This window comes from Vulpes vulpes, chromosome 1 (genome assembly GCF_048418805.1).
Source record: "Vulpes vulpes isolate BD-2025 chromosome 1, VulVul3, whole genome shotgun sequence".
Taxonomy (NCBI): domain Eukaryota; kingdom Metazoa; phylum Chordata; class Mammalia; order Carnivora; family Canidae; genus Vulpes; species Vulpes vulpes.
In genome coordinates this window covers 80,228,426-80,246,082 of record NC_132780.1, presented here as the reverse complement: position 1 = coordinate 80,246,082, position 17,657 = coordinate 80,228,426, and the positions used below count along the sequence as shown (strand labels likewise).

Sequence of the window (17,657 nt, the reverse complement as noted above, 5' to 3'; positions counted from 1 at the left end):
TTCTGATTGTTTTCTTCAGCTCATCAGCACCTGAACTTTCTTATAATTATTGTGAACATCATACCACACGGAATCCTTGCTTGGTCTACAGGTGATATTCAGATTCCAAAGGCTGTATTTCATTCTACCTCTAAGTGGGCCTTGACCTTGAGGAATTTATAGGCCGTTCCTTCTTTTCACCTAATATGAATGTGGCGTCTTTCACAGTAGAAGTCACCCTGAAAGCTATCTCTGTAGTCCAGCCTCAACTTTGCATCTGCACAGTAATTCTTTCTACAATATTCCTGGCACTGTCCCTGGCTTGTACTGATCTCTCCTGGGGTAGACAGGCCACTGTGTAGTTAGGCAGCTCTAGTTATTACAGCTTTTCCTTAAACATTGAGCTAAGAATTACTTGATCCTCATTTCTGTCCATTCTCCACACAGTCTTCCTGGAAAATAGTGATCATTTCTTTTTTAAATGGTTCCTTCTGGAAGTACAGATTATTTGCTGATGTCTCCTATAATGTGGTTTACAAAAGGCCCCTTGCCATCTGGTAGACTTCAGTATCATAGTTTGATCCTGGGACCATTATCATATCCATCAATGCACCTTAAAATAGTGTGAGCTTTGCCACGCCTCACTGCCAGGCCTTAACTCACTCAACTCCTCACTGCCAGGCCTTGTCTAACCCCTGGTCCTGCGAAGCACCCACAGAAGAGACTTGCCTACATCTCCTTCGGGAAGATCAGTAAAGACTTTCTGGAGATGCTGGCCCATGAGATAGACCTCAAGGAGCTTTAGCAGAGATTGATCTTGCAGTACTACAAAGAGGCTTTATGTGTAAGGGCCCAGAAGCAAGAAAACATGGGGAAAATTTAAGATATGCGAGCTTATCCTAGTTATGCTTCAGAGCACATACTGTGCAGATACTTAAATGTCACAACCAGATTGTGTCCTTCAGTAGGTCATGGCAAGCCTGAGATTTTTGAGTTTTTCTTAGGCGCCTTCTAGGGAGGTTAGACTGGTAGAGTAGGGTGTATTGAGAGGAAAGAAACCAGATAGGAAGCTTCATGATGGGGTAGACCATGAGCATCTCAACCAAGGCAAGAGTACTCAGAAGAATCATTTTCCCCACATCCTAGCCTATGCCTGATACTCTCATGCTTTTCATTCCTGCTAATCTAATGAGTGCAAGTTGAATTTTCATCATTTTAGTTTGGCTTTTCTTGATTATTAATGAGATTGGGCATTTTTTCATACGATTATTAGTTACTCTTTCTGCCCGGTATTAAATATTTGTCTTTTTCTTAATTTGTAGGAAGTTTTTTAAATTCATTCCAGTAACTAATCTTTTGACTTTTAAATATTTGCATGTAACCTATCTTCTCCCAGACTTCCTTATCCTATCCCCTATTTATAATGTCTTTTTTAATACAAGAAATTATAAATATTGTTGTCAGATCTGTAAAACATTTCTTTTAGGGTGTATCCTGTTGCCTTGTTTAAGAAATCCTTCCCTACCGGGATCCCTGGGTGGCGCAGCGGTTTGGCGCCTGCCTTTGGCCCGGGGCGCGATCCTGGAGACCCGGGATCGAGTCCCACATCGGGCTCCCGGTGCATGGAGCCTGCTTCTCCCTCTGCCTGTGTCTCTGCCTCTCTCTCTCTCTCTCTCTCTCTCTCTCTGTGACTATCATAAATAAATAAAAATTAAAAAAAAAAAAAAAAGAAATCCTTCCCTACCTCATAACCATAAAGAGAGCTCCCAATGTTCTTTTTTTCCAGTATTCAAAGTTTTAATTTCAAAAGTTATGTCTTTGTTCTATATTAGATTTATTTGGGTACCAGTTGTGAGGTAGGAATCTTAATTTTATTTCTGTCCAGCTAAAGTCACTTGAATAGTCAGCTCTTTCCCAGTTTTGTGTCATTTCTACTGTATACTATCCACACCTGCTGTGATATCCTTCTGGGTTCTTTCTTATCTTCCACTGATTGATTCATCCAGTTGTGTGCCAATACCATATGGAATTAATTACCATAGTTTTATGGTGTGATTCGTACCTGGAAAGCAAGTCTCCTATCTTTGTTCTTTTGGTTTTATTTATCTTTGAAGTTATCTCACCTATCTATGCTATTACTCTTCATTGTGAATTTAAGAATTGGTTGGCCAAGCATCCCAAAGTGCTGTTGGGAATTTTATTGGAATTGCATTGAACTAATAAGTTAGGTTTAAGAGAACTGACATCTTTATAGTATCAAGTCTTCTCATCAGTGAACAAAGTATATCTCTCCATTGATTCAGACCATCTTTTATGTTCTTCAGTGAAAGGTTACAATGACTTGCACCTTCACTTATTAGTTGTTGAAATGCCCAACATTTAAGTTCCAGACTACAGAACAACTCTATAGTTATAAAATCTGTAGGAAAGATATCACATTTTAAAGCAGTTAGGGGTTCCATCAGATTGAGAGGGTAGAGCTAGCTTTTATTTTCTCCTGTCAGATAACTCTCCTTTCCTGTGTACATCACTTCTAAGTCCTACAGATGTACCGTTTGCCATTGCCAAGCAAAGCTTTTGAGTAGGCCATGAAAGACTTCTGCCCCTTGCTTGACATTCATTCTAACAGTGGGCACTTGGTCCAATAGCTGTTCACCAAACAATAAATCAATTAACTGCATTATGCTTATGTATGTTCTCTGCACAGTAAAATTATGAATGACTTTGTCAAATGATTTACTTAAATAAGAATCACTTTATCTATGGCATGTTCCATTCCTAATGAACCATTGTTGTTTCTCAAGATCACTTTCATTTCAGAATTTTACCACAATCCTCATCCAGGTTTCCACTCCAGCATTATGGAAGGTTATTTCTCTCCACCTCACACACGAATTTGCCCATATCTAAACTTCTTGTCTTTTTTCCCAGTCTTCATGATTTCTCATAATTTGCTAAAGTGACACTAGATTCAACCTCTGACTTCCCAATAAAGTGATCACATCAACATTTAAAATATCAGCCCATTCCAGGGTGCCTACTGGCTCAGTCATTTAAGCATCCAACTCTTGATTTCAGCTCAGGTCATGATCTCAGGGTCATAAGTTGAGTCCCACATCAGGCTCCACACTCACAGTGGAGTCTGCTTGAGATTCTCTCTCTCTCTCTCTCTCTCTCTCTCTCTCCTGCTGCCTCTCCCCTTCACTCATGCTCTCACTCTCTAAATAAATAAATAAATAAATAAATAAATAAATAAATAAATAAATAAATAAAATCTTTTTAAAAAAATCAGCCCATTTTTACTCATAAGAAAATATACTTGTTTTTTAGCCTACTATGTTCTGTCATATAACCTGAGTTCAGAGGCACTTAAACACCAGCATTAAGTATTTAGTTAGGATACTCTTATTCTGACTTCTGAGACCATTAAAACCATAGTATTAAGTACATTTTTAAAAACAATGCAATGGATAAAAATTATTGACTAAATAAGCAGCCTTTGAGTTGGCTGAACATCTATAGCTTCTTGATGCTTCTTCATACCTTAAGGGTGATAGAGGAAAGAATATTTGTTTCAAGTGCCATGGATGTTGAAGAGGAAATCTGGTAGAAAATTTTAAGCAACTACAAAAAAGCTCATTGAGCTTTCCCTCAATTCTTTAATGGGATTAACATTAACAATTTTGTTGTCATTTGTGTTTCTCTAGCTTCCAATTGTAGAAAAGATAAGAACCATTGCCCAGGCTGTGTATGGAGCCAAAGATATCGAACTGTCTCCTGAAGCACAATCCAAGATAGATCGTTACACGCAACAGGTAAAAGTTACACTTTTATGGGAAAAATCCACGTTGAGCTCTTAAAATACTCACCTTTTAAACAGTTGAGTTGAGACTTTAAAACAGTTATAAATCTCACCAGCTGAATGTGGCTTAATCTACTTAGTCTACAAAAATTGAATAAATATCCTTGGGTAGTTTATTAACTCTAAATAGAACATTATGGCGTGGGTGTATACCCTGTACATCATTGACTTAGAATAAATAATAGTCCTTAAATATCCTTGTAGTTACAAGTCGTCTGATATGGGTGATGCTGTATCTATGACATGTTATGGTTAGTCCCTCCTACTCAGCCACAAACACGGAAATTTTCTGGATGTGTCGCTGTGGAATCAGAGTTAGATGATCCATAATGCTGCTGCTTCATTGCAGGGCTCTTACTACCTTAAAAATATTAGCACAGTGCCAGGTAAGGCAAGTCATGATGCAGCTTTTATTTTTTATTTTTTATTTTTTTAAAGATTTTATTTCTTTATTCTTGAGAGATAGAAGGAGAGACAGAGCCAGAGACACAGGCAGAGGTAGAAGCAGGCTCCATGCACCGGGAGCCCGACGTGGGATTCGATCCCGGGTCTCCAGGATCGCGCCCTGGGCCAAAGGCAGGCGCCAAACCGCTGTGCCACCCAGGGATCCCATGATGCAGCTTTTAAAGATGGGGGTGTTTGGTGTTCCTTTTTTATGCAAGTGGCTCACTGACTTGGTGCTGAGATTGTCCACCCAAGATGAAGGTTCTTTCTCATCTTCTACCTCTAGAGAGTGACAAAGGCAAGTCGGCAAGCACCTTTGAAGGTGATGGGAGTCAGCAGCCTGAGTCTAGTCCCAAAATAGCCATACTTCATGGACTTCATCCACTGCAGCTCGTTCAGCCATCCCAATTAAAATGACCATTAGCCTCAAGTGCCCCTTCCACTTTGCTATGATACAATAGAAGTCAAAGCATTTCAAGAGCTGGTCAGTAGAGGAGCTCCATTAGGCATATTATTGATCTATTTTGTTAACTTCCCAACTCCTAAATCCTATTTGTAAATCATATTTGACATTGTGTTAAATACTACCAGTGCTGACCAGAGTAGTCTCCCTGGTTTGGTAAGTTAGCAACTCTTTTTTTCTTAGAATTTCCCATGTATGCCCTAGCTTGTACTTTTAAGAAATAAATAATTCCCTTGGAGCACTTGCATAGACCAGTTGGGTAAGCATCCAACTCTTGATTTCACCTCAGGTCATAATCTCAGGGTCCTGGAGTCGAACCCTGTCAGGCTCCACGTTCAGTGGAGAGTTGGCTTGAAATTCTCTCCTTCTCCCACTGCCACTCCCCCCTGCTCTCTTGTTCTCTCTCTCTCTCTCTCTCTCTCTCTCAAATAAATAAATAAATAAACCTTTAAAAAATAAATAATTCCCCAGAATTGTTCTGTATACCAGAATGGATCTGCAGTGAAATTTCACTCATGTGTATTGAAATGAGTAATGTAAGGTCATTGTCAGGAGTCTTTTTCTTTCATGAATTTTTAATGATATTTAAGGACTATTATTTATTCTAACGTTAGTTCCTTCCCTTTTTCTCAGTCTGAAAAACTTATTTTTTATATGAACTAATATGGTGCTAGTATATACCATCTTGATTCTTTTTTAAAAAATATCTGTTCTAGCAAAATATTAAATTGGAAATTAAGTCAGTTCAAAGTATTTCATTAGTTGAATGATCTCTGAAACTCAAAATTCCCGCCCCCACATCTATAGAGTAATTGTGATTATCCACCAGCAAAATTCTGATCAGTATTTAAGAATATTCCAGCCTTTCAAAAAGGAATAGCACCACCCTCCAAATGAAAATATTCTAAAATCTTCCACATACTTTTAAATTGAATCATAAGAATGTCTGCATGTGTTACCTCTGAAGATTGCATTCCTTTAGCCCTGTCTAGTGAGGGAATGTTCCTTAAAAGTTATGTGTCCAGTATGTGGTTGCCATTAATTAGCAAAGTCACTAAAGGGACACTATGTACCCTTTAATCGAAACCAGGCTACAAGGACACTGTCCTTTTTGTGAGACCCCCACATGTGACTTCCTGCCCTTTCACCTTTGGAACTCCGGGTCAGGCGTTGCCTTTGGTCCTTAAAAATAAGAGGCTTAAAAAGTGACCTCATCTTAGTTCATATAATGTAATCGCAGATCAAATAGCCATGATTCATAAACCAACACAAAGGGACTCTTTGCTTCCTGACAGCCTCCAAGAATGAGTGAACAACATGACTGAGAGCCTCATTACAGAGCCTTTCTCCAGATTACCTTTCTGAGCCCCGGGTATTAATATCCTTGGAAATAGTTTCGGCAGCTGCCATTGCTTCTACTTTGCCTGAAAATAGCCACACTTTCTCCCAAACACACACATCACACTGCCTTCCTTAAGGAGAATTCTCTGAAATAAATAACAGACACCCTCAACCAAGTGGCGATCACATGGAGATAAGGGTTCACCCCATCTCCTTACTCAGTGAATAAGTAGTAACCAGCACCTGCCGTGTGCCTGGATCTGAGCCTCAGGGATCATATGGAGTGTAATACTGAACATATACAGGAGACTAATCTGTGCTCAATGAACACATTTCCTTTCCTTTCTTACAGGGATTTGGAAATTTGCCCATCTGCATGGCAAAGACCCACCTTTCTCTGTCTCACCAACCTGACAAGAAAGGTGTTCCCAGAGATTTCATTTTGCCTATTAGTGATGTCCGGGCGAGCATAGGCGCTGGGTTCATCTACCCTTTGGTTGGAACGGTGAGTGAGTAACATTCTCCAAACACCTTCCCCAGGCTGTGTTGTCATGATGCCTTAAATTCTTATGTTCCACCAAATCAGGTTTTGAGAAGTAATAATATTTGCTATTTTTCTGAAACATTCTCTTCCACCATATAATACTCCTCTGCTGTCATGGTATGGATTTTTCTTTTTTTTTTAAAGATCTGGTATTCAGGATCTCTTGAGTCGTAAAACTGATTCCCCTCATAAAACTCATTTAGAGAATGACTTGGTACAGTTCTGTCTGATATTTAAATGGTGGAATGGCTTAGTGTAGTGCCTCTGGACTTTTTCACATTACTGTACTCAAAATGATAAGACTTTTCTCTAGTCAGATAAATGAAGGTGACTACTCATGCCAGACAGGCCCAGCCTAGCACCTCCAAAGGCTGGGAAAATCAGCGTTTCACCCTCTGCCTTGCTCCTCAGCACATCAAGCAGGAGGCTCCACCTTAGAAAATGAGCAAATTAAATGAGTTTTCATTTTTAGCAATGTGGAATGACATTTCTATAAGTTGATAATTATGTTATTTCAGATTTTTTATGGATGGAAGGGAGATACCAAATACATGAAAATTTATCAAAGCACTTAAAATCCATGAAATTAGGCTTCCTACATAAAATGCTTCATTATAGCTACATAATGATATACATTACATTGGTAATCATCGATGGCCAAAATCCAACTTCTCATCTTCGGAGTGCTCCTGGATTAGATTTAGAACAAAAAATTCTAAGTCATAATTATCCTTACTGTTGTTGTTATGATCCAAGTCCACACAGGAAACATTATAACAATTTTTTAAATAAACCATGTGACTGTTGTTATGTAAATAAGCAATGGATAGGCAAAAGTACATAAAAAGTGCAGAATCTTTGCCTTGATATTTACACATTTCACCTAATATTGGACAAAATGTTTTCAATAAGCATTTCTTGAATTCTTTTTGCATGTGAGGCATGGAGATACCAAGAAAGGTGTGAGGAGCACAGGTTTGCACAGTACAGGGGCATCTAGAAAGTGAGGTGTTGGCATTCTGAATGCCTTCAGCACAGGAGTACCAAGAGCAGCTTCCACCTGAGGTGGGTGAGAGAGGAAGGTATGTGAAAGAAGAGAGTTGAGAATACTTCATAAAGACCTCAGCCTCTGAACTGGGCAAACAAAACTCAAGGACACCAAAGTACATGACAGACCCAGAGAAGTCTAGTGTGGCTGAGATTGGATAGGATGGGCTAAGCTGCTACAGAGCTTGATTACCATTGATGAGAACTGGGGTTTTTCTCCTGTGTGCACTACAGAGTTACTCTAGGGTAGTTTCTGTATTTGTTTGGTTTTTTTTTTTTTTTTAATTTTTATAAAATAAGGAAAAAGAGTTCTGGCAGCAGATGGACAATGGTCAGAGGGCCAAAAGCCACAGACGGGAATGTCTGTCAAGGCCAGAGTTCATCAAGGTCAAGACTGCAATCACACTGAAGCTAAAATGGAGAGAAAGGCGACTTTGAGACATATTTTAAAGTAGCCACCTACATGTGGAGTTGTGAGGTAGGACATTTGTAGCTTGACTGTGATGGCAGTGCCATCGGTCCTGAAGGAACATGGTGGGAGGCAGGTTGGCAGAGCCAGAAATGAGACTGGCTATGATGTGGAGAACTGCAAGGGTTAACTTGCATATATAAAATGGTCTTAGAATCTATTAGAAATACAGATTCAATACTCAGAGGAAAGGAATAGGAAGGAAGGCCTTGAGAGTTTTAGAATATAGATGAAGGCAGATGTGGAATAGGGGAAGTGAAGATAAGCACAACAGAAATGAGAAGAGGAAAAAAAAGAAGAAGAAATGAGAAGAGGGTGAAGGATGATCTTCTAAAAATGTCTACATTTACAGAGCCCCCCAAGGCATCTGGGAGGAACCATCGAAGGTCTCAGGAGAGACCAAGGAATCCCATGGGAGCCCAAGGGAGGCATAGAAACAGTGTTGATATAGGGAGAAGGGTTCAGATATTATGAGTGCTGGATGACATTTCCATAGGGGAGGGGAGGCAGAGGAGGAAAGTGACTGCAAAAGGGCACAAGGGAATGTTCTGGAGTGATGGAAATACTATATTGATTATTTCAATTGAGAGACAGATCCATGATTATAGACCTTTGTCAAAACTCATAGACCTACACAACTAAAAAGGATGAATTTTATTGAGTATAACTTAATTGTATCTCGATTAACAAAAATGGTTAGTGAGAAGAGCTTGCTTTTATGTCCATTAGAATGGCCTCACTGATGGCAGCTCCTCAGTGCTAAAAGCCTCCTGAACTTTGGTCAGTGAAGACCTTTGCATGGGAATAAGAGTGCAGCCAGGAAAGCCACCCAGGGAAACTGGAAGGCCCAGAGATGCAGAATTGTGCCGGGGGACATAACCAAGGAGAAAGTCAGCTACGTTCAAAAATCCATCCTGTCTTGCCCTATACAGATTGAAAACCCCACAGGAGCTCATCCAGCAGTCATTCATTTATTCGTTCAGTGTACATAAGGCACTGTGCTCAGTGCTCTGGGGAACCCCCAAATAAAGACACTTTCCACTCCAGGCAACTTACAGCTTTTAGAGGTGGATAGAAATGAGTTTTTAAAAAAATGATTTGGTATAAAAATTAGGAACCACTGAGTGGCTCAGTGGGTGAGCATCTGCCTTTGGATCAGGTCGTGATCCCGAGATACTGGAATTAAGTCTCGCATCAGACTCCCCACAGGGAGTGAGTCTGCTTCTCAAATCTTTAAAAAAAAAATTCGGAACCAATAATTGATAACCTTAATAGTTCTGAGCATTTAATTAATAGTCATTAAATAAAAGTCATAACATAATTTAAAATCCTGTAGTCACTAAACAAATAGATCCTGTGGATCTTCTCCCATCCCAGTACCACCACAGCCTCACGTGAGACCAGTTCTGGGAAATCAGAATTCTCAAGCTGCCACTGCTGGTGTGGGAACCAGTCTGAGGTTTGACTTGGAGGGAACGATGGTGGGGAACAGTCCAGTCCCTAAGGGGCGGCTGCTGGCTTTCCAGGTGTCCTGAAGAGAGCCCCTGCCGCTGTGTGGCGCCCCCACCACAATCCAGGGTGAGGAGCCAGGCAGGAAGTGTCCAGCTAAAGGAGTTCCTGGAGGTCAGGAAACGGTCACGGTCATGTGGAGCCAGTGGCCTTAGAGGTCTGCTTTCTAAGCCGGCGGGAAGTTGCGCATGTATCAGGGCAAACACACCACTGGGAAGCCAGGATCGCCTAATAAGGGCTGGTATTTACTTTTACTTGACCCCATTCTGCACCCTGCCACAGTCTGCTGAAATGCTTCTAGCATTCATCACCCATGTGGGAGACGCAGTGTAGTAATTTCCCGCTGAAATGACCGAGGGAGAGGGGAAGGGTGACACCAGAGGGGGGCTGGTTCCTACAGGTGGGAAAATTCTAGCATCGTGAATCACTCTTACTCTTAATCACAAAACATGTGCTTATGTGAGTACTTTTGAAATACACATCCATCTATCCACTCCAGAAAGAAGCCCAAACTCAGAAAGCTTCTCACTTTTTCTGCAGTGTTCATTCATTCATTCAGTCGTCCATACAGCCCTGTGAAGGTGAACAAGACCAAGTCCTTCCCTGATGGGTCTTAGAATATATGTATAGTACAGAAAGCTGTGAACTTGAGAATGAAAGAGAAACACCCTCTGGCTACGTAGTAGGTCTAAAAGGGGAGAGTGTTAATAAAGCAAGCGCATCCTCAAGCAATAAACATCTCCAGCCCTGCTGACTTCGAGCAATCATGTGGTGAGATGCTGGGGAGTTCAGTTTTCCCTCTCCAGATTTAGCTTTGTAAATATTTACTCTTTAACCCCCTGTCTTATACACTAGTGGGTTTTTTTTTGCCATTTAATTATTCCATCATGTTCTATTTACTTATCATGCAATACAATAATAATGATAATGAATACCATTGACTGCCATAGACACTTCACCAGTACCTTTCACTACCCCGAACTGTTTCTATATAAGCACCCAGTACAAGAATTACTCAGCTTATGGACATCTGCGGCCTTTGCTACCGTTTTAACACACATTCACAGTGTTTCCCATCTGGCTATAGCTAATTTTTCCTTCACAGAGTAACAGTCTTCATTCCTACTAAGCGCCATATGTATTCTTGCTTCATTTTAGTGGCATTATTTCCAGCATATTATTGAAAGCTCCAAATTCTCACAAGATTCGTGACCAGCTCATCACTACTTAGTGCGTCACCTTGTAAGAAATAGTTTAGCAAATACAGATCTTTGATGTGGGAAGAAAAGAACAAATTGTTTTCGAGATTTTCCTACCCTGTATTCTACAGATTACCCTGTTACGTTATGTTTCCAAAATTCTTTCAAAGCTTATGGTTTATGGGGTTCAATAAACCTAATAGCTTATTAAATTTCTCCAAAACAGTCTTGGGCCAAAAGAAATCTAGTAGGTGGTCTTTGTCTTCTGATCACATTGTTTTGATATTGTCTCTAAGTTTCTATAATTTACAAGGGCTCTTTAATCATTTGGTGTAAATTTCATGACATAAAAATATTAGCCTGTAAGCAAAGCGTATATTACTGAGAAGTAAATTACACTACACATAGAAAAAGACTAGAAAGACCCCAAAATGTTAACATTGGGCTACAATATTATAGATAGCTTTTCTTTCTCTACTTTTCTACTTATTTCAACATCTGCATTGAGCATGTGTCCCTTTTTTATAATCTGAAAATAAATAGACAGGTGGTAAACTAAAAGTACTTGGAAACAATATTTATATAGGGCCCGTCAGTTGCCAGAGAGTCAGCAGCAGGTGGAGTCCGGCAGGTCACACCACCTTGCCCATCCCAGCTGTCCTGCAGTGTTTTAACACCTGTAACGTTGAGACACTGAAGGAAGGACAGAAGATCTAGGATGTTCCCATAAGAAATGCACTCCTGGGTGTGGTTTGTCAGGTTCCAATGTCTGCTGACCCCAGATTGGTCTTCGGAAACACAAGATTGTGTTTTCTATGCTAATTTGTCCAGGGCTCTTCTTGACTACCATTGGGGTAGAAAGAGGATGAGTACCCTCTCCTTCTCAGGCGTTCTCATACAGCTATGCGCTGTCAAAACAGTGGCATGGAGAAATGTCCAACTAACTGAATTCCACCAGAAGTCCATTTGATGTTAGTGTTCGGTGTGTCTGACTACTCTCCTTTGATACCACACTGAGACTCCTGAAGAACCTAGGAGTCCTCCTGGAGTGAGGTTCTCTTGAATATGAGATCTTTATTGACAAACATGGGACATCAAATGAGGACATAAGAACTCCAAGGACATGAATCTGGGCTAGAATCTTGAGAGTCAGCAGCCTCACAGTTCATGCAGAAGGGATTAAAATGTCCTAGGGTGTTTCTCTGGTGATCACTGCCAGGTAGAGCATTTTTGGGAGGCAGAGTGGCCACTTGAACCACTGTACAGAAATAGACTGAGTGCTTTCGCCTCGCAGACTGATGAGCAGAGAAAGACGTCTTAGCTGGGAGGACTAGCAGATGCAGCAGATCAAAGCTTCCGTCTCCTTCCCACACCCTTCACTTTGGTCCCCATGCTCTTTCTGGAGCAGAATGGTGATCATGGGCACTGCCTGTGTGTCCGTGTGTATTTTGCTCCTGCTGTGATTGACCTGGCCTGGACCCATGACAGTGTGCAAGTCTATCCAAGGAAGAGGGGCCAAGAGATCAGTGGTAAAGCATGCAGTTTATTGAATGAACAGATGGACGAGCACTGGTGTGGCCTTCATTTCCACTCTGACCTGACCCGGCCACATCTCTGCCCAGGTGCACCACTGACTGCCTTGCTTGGCCGGGTCCTGGAAAGCAGGAAACTGCTGGAGTGTTTGGGAAGTGAGTGATGTCATCTACAGCTCATGCTGGGTGGAGACTTATTGGACTGGGATTGGGGGGCAGGGGGGTTAAAAAGTAGATTGTGGCCCCACCCAGCTAAGTCATGGCCGTTTTGTTCTTTCTCATGTTTCAGTTACGCTTACCTTGTTTTCCGTTCTACTCCCTCTACTGTAAAAGTATGTACTGAATGTTTAGTTTCCACTGGATCCGATTCAGGTCAGCGATGAAGTTATTCTCAAGCACAGTGGGGATATGTTATCTCCTCTGTGTGCCGGCCCCACTTAGGGACACACGGTTATAAACTTGCTTCACTCGGTTAAGCATGAAGGTGAATTAATTCAGACCTTGTAGGTTCAAATCAAATGCATTGCTCCTCACATTTTCCAGAGATTTATGGCCAGTTACATAGTGAAAAAATTAAACATTCACTCCCCAGGCTGCACTTGAAATGCAATGGATAAGCAAGCAGTCACGTAGCAAAAGGGCTCATTGTCACATGAGATCACACGGAACTCCCTTAGCCCCAGAGTATCCCTTAGACCCTCAGAAGCTACAGAATCCCCTTTTTACTCCTTACCTTCCCTCTGCTTTCCCTCCCTCCCAACCCCTACCCCCACAAATAAAGAAATTCTAAGCTGATTTCTTTTAAGTCTTGCCAATAGCCTATCTGTCTCCCCTGCTGCTTGGCCCTGGTTCCCCAACACCTGAAATGAACCAGGCTCCTACCCTGCCCAAGGCTCTCCCTCCCCAGCGGGCCTCCCTTTCTTTGTACCACGTCCTTTCACTCTGTTCCTGGGGATCTGCTTTGTTTCCTCTCCCCACCCAGCCGGGGTTCCCTGCCCACTGCTCTTCCTCATCTCTACATCAGAATTTCCTGCTTTCTCCCAAACATGCCTTCCTCTGACTCAGGCATCCACTTGGCTCCTCTTCCCCTGACATCCCTGCAGCAAGCCGCCTGGTTGCTTTGTGACCACATGTTCCTCCACAGTGTCCAGAGGCCAGCTACACATGTGTGTCTGTCCAGTAGGAGAGAAGTCATCCCTGTCTTCCTGTGTGACGTCTTTTAGGGGAAAGGAAGATGACCACAACACTCTTGATTTCCAGAAACTGTTATCAGATTGATGAGACAAGGGAAGCGTGACTCATGAAAATGACATTTCTTCTCTCTTGCCTGGAGTTGTCGAAACCCAGTCTATGGACTGGACTTTTTTTTTTCTCCCCTGCTTTGGTACTAATTTATTTTTAGCATAAGTATAAAATTATTTTAAATGAAATCGGCTTCAGCCAGGCTAATAGGCTGAGTAATAACATTTTCAGATATCTCTGTCATTGAGTTAAAATTTTAACCTACTGTTATCATTCCCCTCGTGTCGATTCTTTTTTACTTCCTACAAACCAAGAAGAGGGTGCTTGTAGTGGTTACACATCCAGCCCTACAGTCAGTATAGTGATCTTTTGTTCTCTCTAGGGATTGGTGAAGTACTAGCCCATTCTTCCTCCACTTCCATCTATTGTTTTCTCCCTGGTTTTAGTTTGGATTCAGAGCATAAAATTGATGATCAAGGCATACCCCAGTCCAGAATTTCTGAAAGACTCCCATAGAATTATCTGGTTCTCCTGGAGCTTCTTCTCTTTAATGCTTCTTTGTTGCATTCATTATACTTTATCCCCTTATTAGTGAGAGGCATGTAATCAGAAGCAGTTAAGTAATTTATATAAGGGAAATAGAATTAATACCAGTTTTCCAACTAAAGGGCCCACTAGTCCTCAGAGTCAGTTTGAGGGTGTGGTGGGAAGGGATTAATAAAAAGAGAAGCTAGATTTGTTGGAAAATTCATATTTTAAACCTACAATTATAGTTTTTGAGGAAAATATAATTGATAATATCTAAACTCATGCCAGTTTACAGGCCTAAATATATGTGTTCATTAATTTATCCACCCATGGATACTAGATTAAATTTTAAAATACATAATTGACATATTATGGTCTCCATAAAACATTTGCTGTATATCACTTTTGAAAGAATCAGTTGCCCTTTAGTCTTTACTAGGTATCACTGAGAATTCAAAACATTTACACCAGTAAGTATCACAGATCTAATTTAATCACAGACCAAATGTAAGTAAAGCTGTTAGGTTTTGGGGATATAACTTAAGTTAGATTAAATGATCAAATGGACTTTACTTATAAAGTCCCTGGAAGACCCATTAAGAAAATTCATAGACATTTGCCAAACCCGACAAGAATTTGCTAGGGTGTCTGCATTAAGTATTTGTGATAAAGGTACTACATTCTGCTAAAGATGAGACCTAGGGCTGGCAACATGAGTTTCTGCCTAGGTCATGGACATCATTCTTCTGTTTTTAGAGTCATTCTTCTGTTTTTAGAATCAGCTCTAGAGACTGTAGGACCCATGAAAACTACCTACCATGCCTCTTTACACATTCCAAAATCTATCATCTCATTCCCAAATTTAGTGCTTCTCCTCTGAATACAAACTTTCTCAAACTCTCAATCTCCCCCGTCCCCCGCACTGGCGCTGGGGAGATGGTGCCCCTGTGACACCTGCTCACTTCCAGTTACTCAATCTCTCACTCAAGGACACTGCGTTTGTGCTGCCCATTCCACCCAGCTAAAATGTATTACAGTTATTTCCTTTGGAAGTCTGTGCCTTTCCCATGTCACCTTGCCCAAGTATCTCCTTTCATCCAGACCCCTCTGGTTAAGGAACACGTCTTCAGTTTTCTTGACCTTTCCACAATTGGAAGCCCACTGCAGAACATACATTTGGAGGGATGCCCGCTCAGCAGTTGAGCATCTGCCTTTGGCTCAGGGCGTGATCCCACAGCCCTGAGATGGAGTCCCACATTGGGCTCCTTGCATGGAGCCTGCTTCTCCTGTCTCTGCCTCTCTCTGTGTCTCTCATGAATAAGTAAATAAAATCTTTAAAATAAAAGAAAACAAAAAAACATTCATTTAGAGCCGTCCATGTGTGTTGGTAGCCTGCCAATTCCACAGAGAGCAAGGGAATTTTAAAAGAAAGCTCTACCAGTGTGAACTCACCATTAATATGATCCCAAACTTAAATTCCAGATGGGAAAAGCGGTCTTTTAAGGAGCTAGTAGCAGAGGCTCTAGTGCCTACCAGCTGTATCTGTTGATAACTCCAGCCTTTCCCAATTAGTGCTCTAGCCTTTGTTCTTGAACCAGTTACTGACCAGCAATACTATAAACTAGAGGTCCAAATGTATTTTTATTAACGTGCTTACATAGGGACTTACTTACAGATCAAGTATCCCACCAAACAGTATTGCTTGGCAGTATGGGATTTGTGTAGAAACTGCTTATCCACATTTTGCATAGATGTATCCAGTCTTTCTCCCATGTGCTGCATCCTATGTCCTTGCCCCCCTTCTCCTTGACATAAGGGCTGTTTTAACCACAAGTCAGACACTCTTCCCTGTGCTTCATATAGATGAGCTCATTACTCTCCGTACCAGCCCTCTGAGCATGGTTGATGATAAATGGGAGAGTGCTAGTGTTCTGAATATTAAAGCTTCTAGATCTTTACCCAAGAATAACATAGCTTAGCTTTAGCTTTTCAACATCTTGATTTTTTTCTTTTCATAGATCAGTCAGTGTGTATTCATAACACCAGGTGTGTTGAGCACTGATACATATAACAAAGCATAAAATGTGAGCCACCCTAAGGGGGTAGAGAATATTTGGATAAATAAAGCATCAACATTTTTAAAATTACAGTAAATAGTTTGTGCATTGGCTTACCAAAGGAAAAGTGTGAATGATAAATGCAGTAGAACTTCAAAGAAAGCAAAGGCCACTTGAGAGGATTGGTTAAAGAGATTATGGCTTTAGATGACATACTGGGTGCACTGGGGTGTTTGAGATTTTGTGGGCAGGGAGCCACCCTGGCAGTGATCTGAAGGACAAAGAGGCTGAGGCCAGGCTGACTTTGAGGGGCCCATGCTGGAGGAATGACAGTAGAAGTGGAGAGGAAAGTATGCTGGGAGGCTGATAGAGGTCACAGGAATGAAATGTGAGGAAGAAGTGGCAGGTGCCTCCTGGGACCTAGAAGGATATACCTGGAAAGCACAAAGACAGCAAGCTGCTGTCACAGCAAACATGGAGAGTTGCATGTTTTAAAGATAAAGAATGAGTTGGAGATCTTGCATCATGAGCATGCAAATTCGGGCCCACCGAATTTCCTGTCAAGTAGTCTGTGAGACAGTTAGAAATTAGTTCCCAGAGTTCAGGAAAGAAGCCAGAGCTGATACTTGGAGCGTTTTTTACATTGGAGTGATGTACAATTTCTCAATTTCATTCTAATTTAAAACATGGTTGTGTGTTTAATTTACACTATGCACTGAGGTTACCAAGACCGAAAACACCCAACCCCTGCCCCAGATGCTTCATGCTCAAGGAACGCAGACACACTCCTGTACACCAGCAAAGTGCTGATAGTACCAGGGTGCAAAGGGATACTGAAGACTCACATGTCCTGTGAGAAGAGGCAGCAATGCAGAGAACCTCCCAGCAGTGCCTGTGAGATGTCCTGAGAAAAAACAATGCTGATGGGGGTGGGCGGCTCAGGTGAAGCATTCCAGACACAGCAGTGGGCAGGAGCCCCACCACAGAGGGCATTAGTGGCCAGAGCTGGAGAGAGATGCAGTAGGAGTAAGCCATCAGCAGTCTTTAGGCAGCTCACTAATGTGAGCAGACCATTCCCAAACCTAGCAGTCTGAATGGTGGTCCCTGAGGGTGTGCAGGACCACCTCCCGCAGGCCCATGATGCAAGATCTCCAACTCATTCCTTATCGTCTTTAAAATGAATAAACAGGGCGGCCCCGGTGGCTTAGCGGTTTAGCGCCGCCTTCAGCCCAGGGTGTGATCCTGGAAACCCAGGATGGGGCTGCTGGAGCCTGGGAGGCCCCCACTATGTCCCACGTCAGGCTCCCTGCATGGAGCCTGCTTCTCTCTCTCTCTCTCTCTCTCTCTCTCTAATAAATAAATGAATAAATCTTTAAAAAAATAAAATAAGATAAAATGAATAAACAGAACCTCTAGCAGTTTCCATCACCCAGGCTGTGTG

At 41.6% G+C, this 17,657-nt stretch overlaps 1 protein-coding gene across 2 annotated transcripts in view; it reads left to right on the top strand.

Annotated features, from left to right (window-relative positions):
- Positions 1–17,657, top strand: part of MTHFD1L (methylenetetrahydrofolate dehydrogenase (NADP+ dependent) 1 like) — a 186,689-nt gene that overhangs the window by 133,092 nt on the left and 35,940 nt on the right. For both annotated transcript variants that reach the window (XM_072767891.1, XM_072767888.1), the window contains 2 exons: positions 3,687–3,794; positions 6,442–6,594. In XM_072767891.1, coding sequence (XP_072623992.1) covers positions 3,687–3,794; positions 6,442–6,594 — 261 coding nt within the window. The remainder of the gene's footprint in view (positions 1–3,686; positions 3,795–6,441; positions 6,595–17,657) is intronic.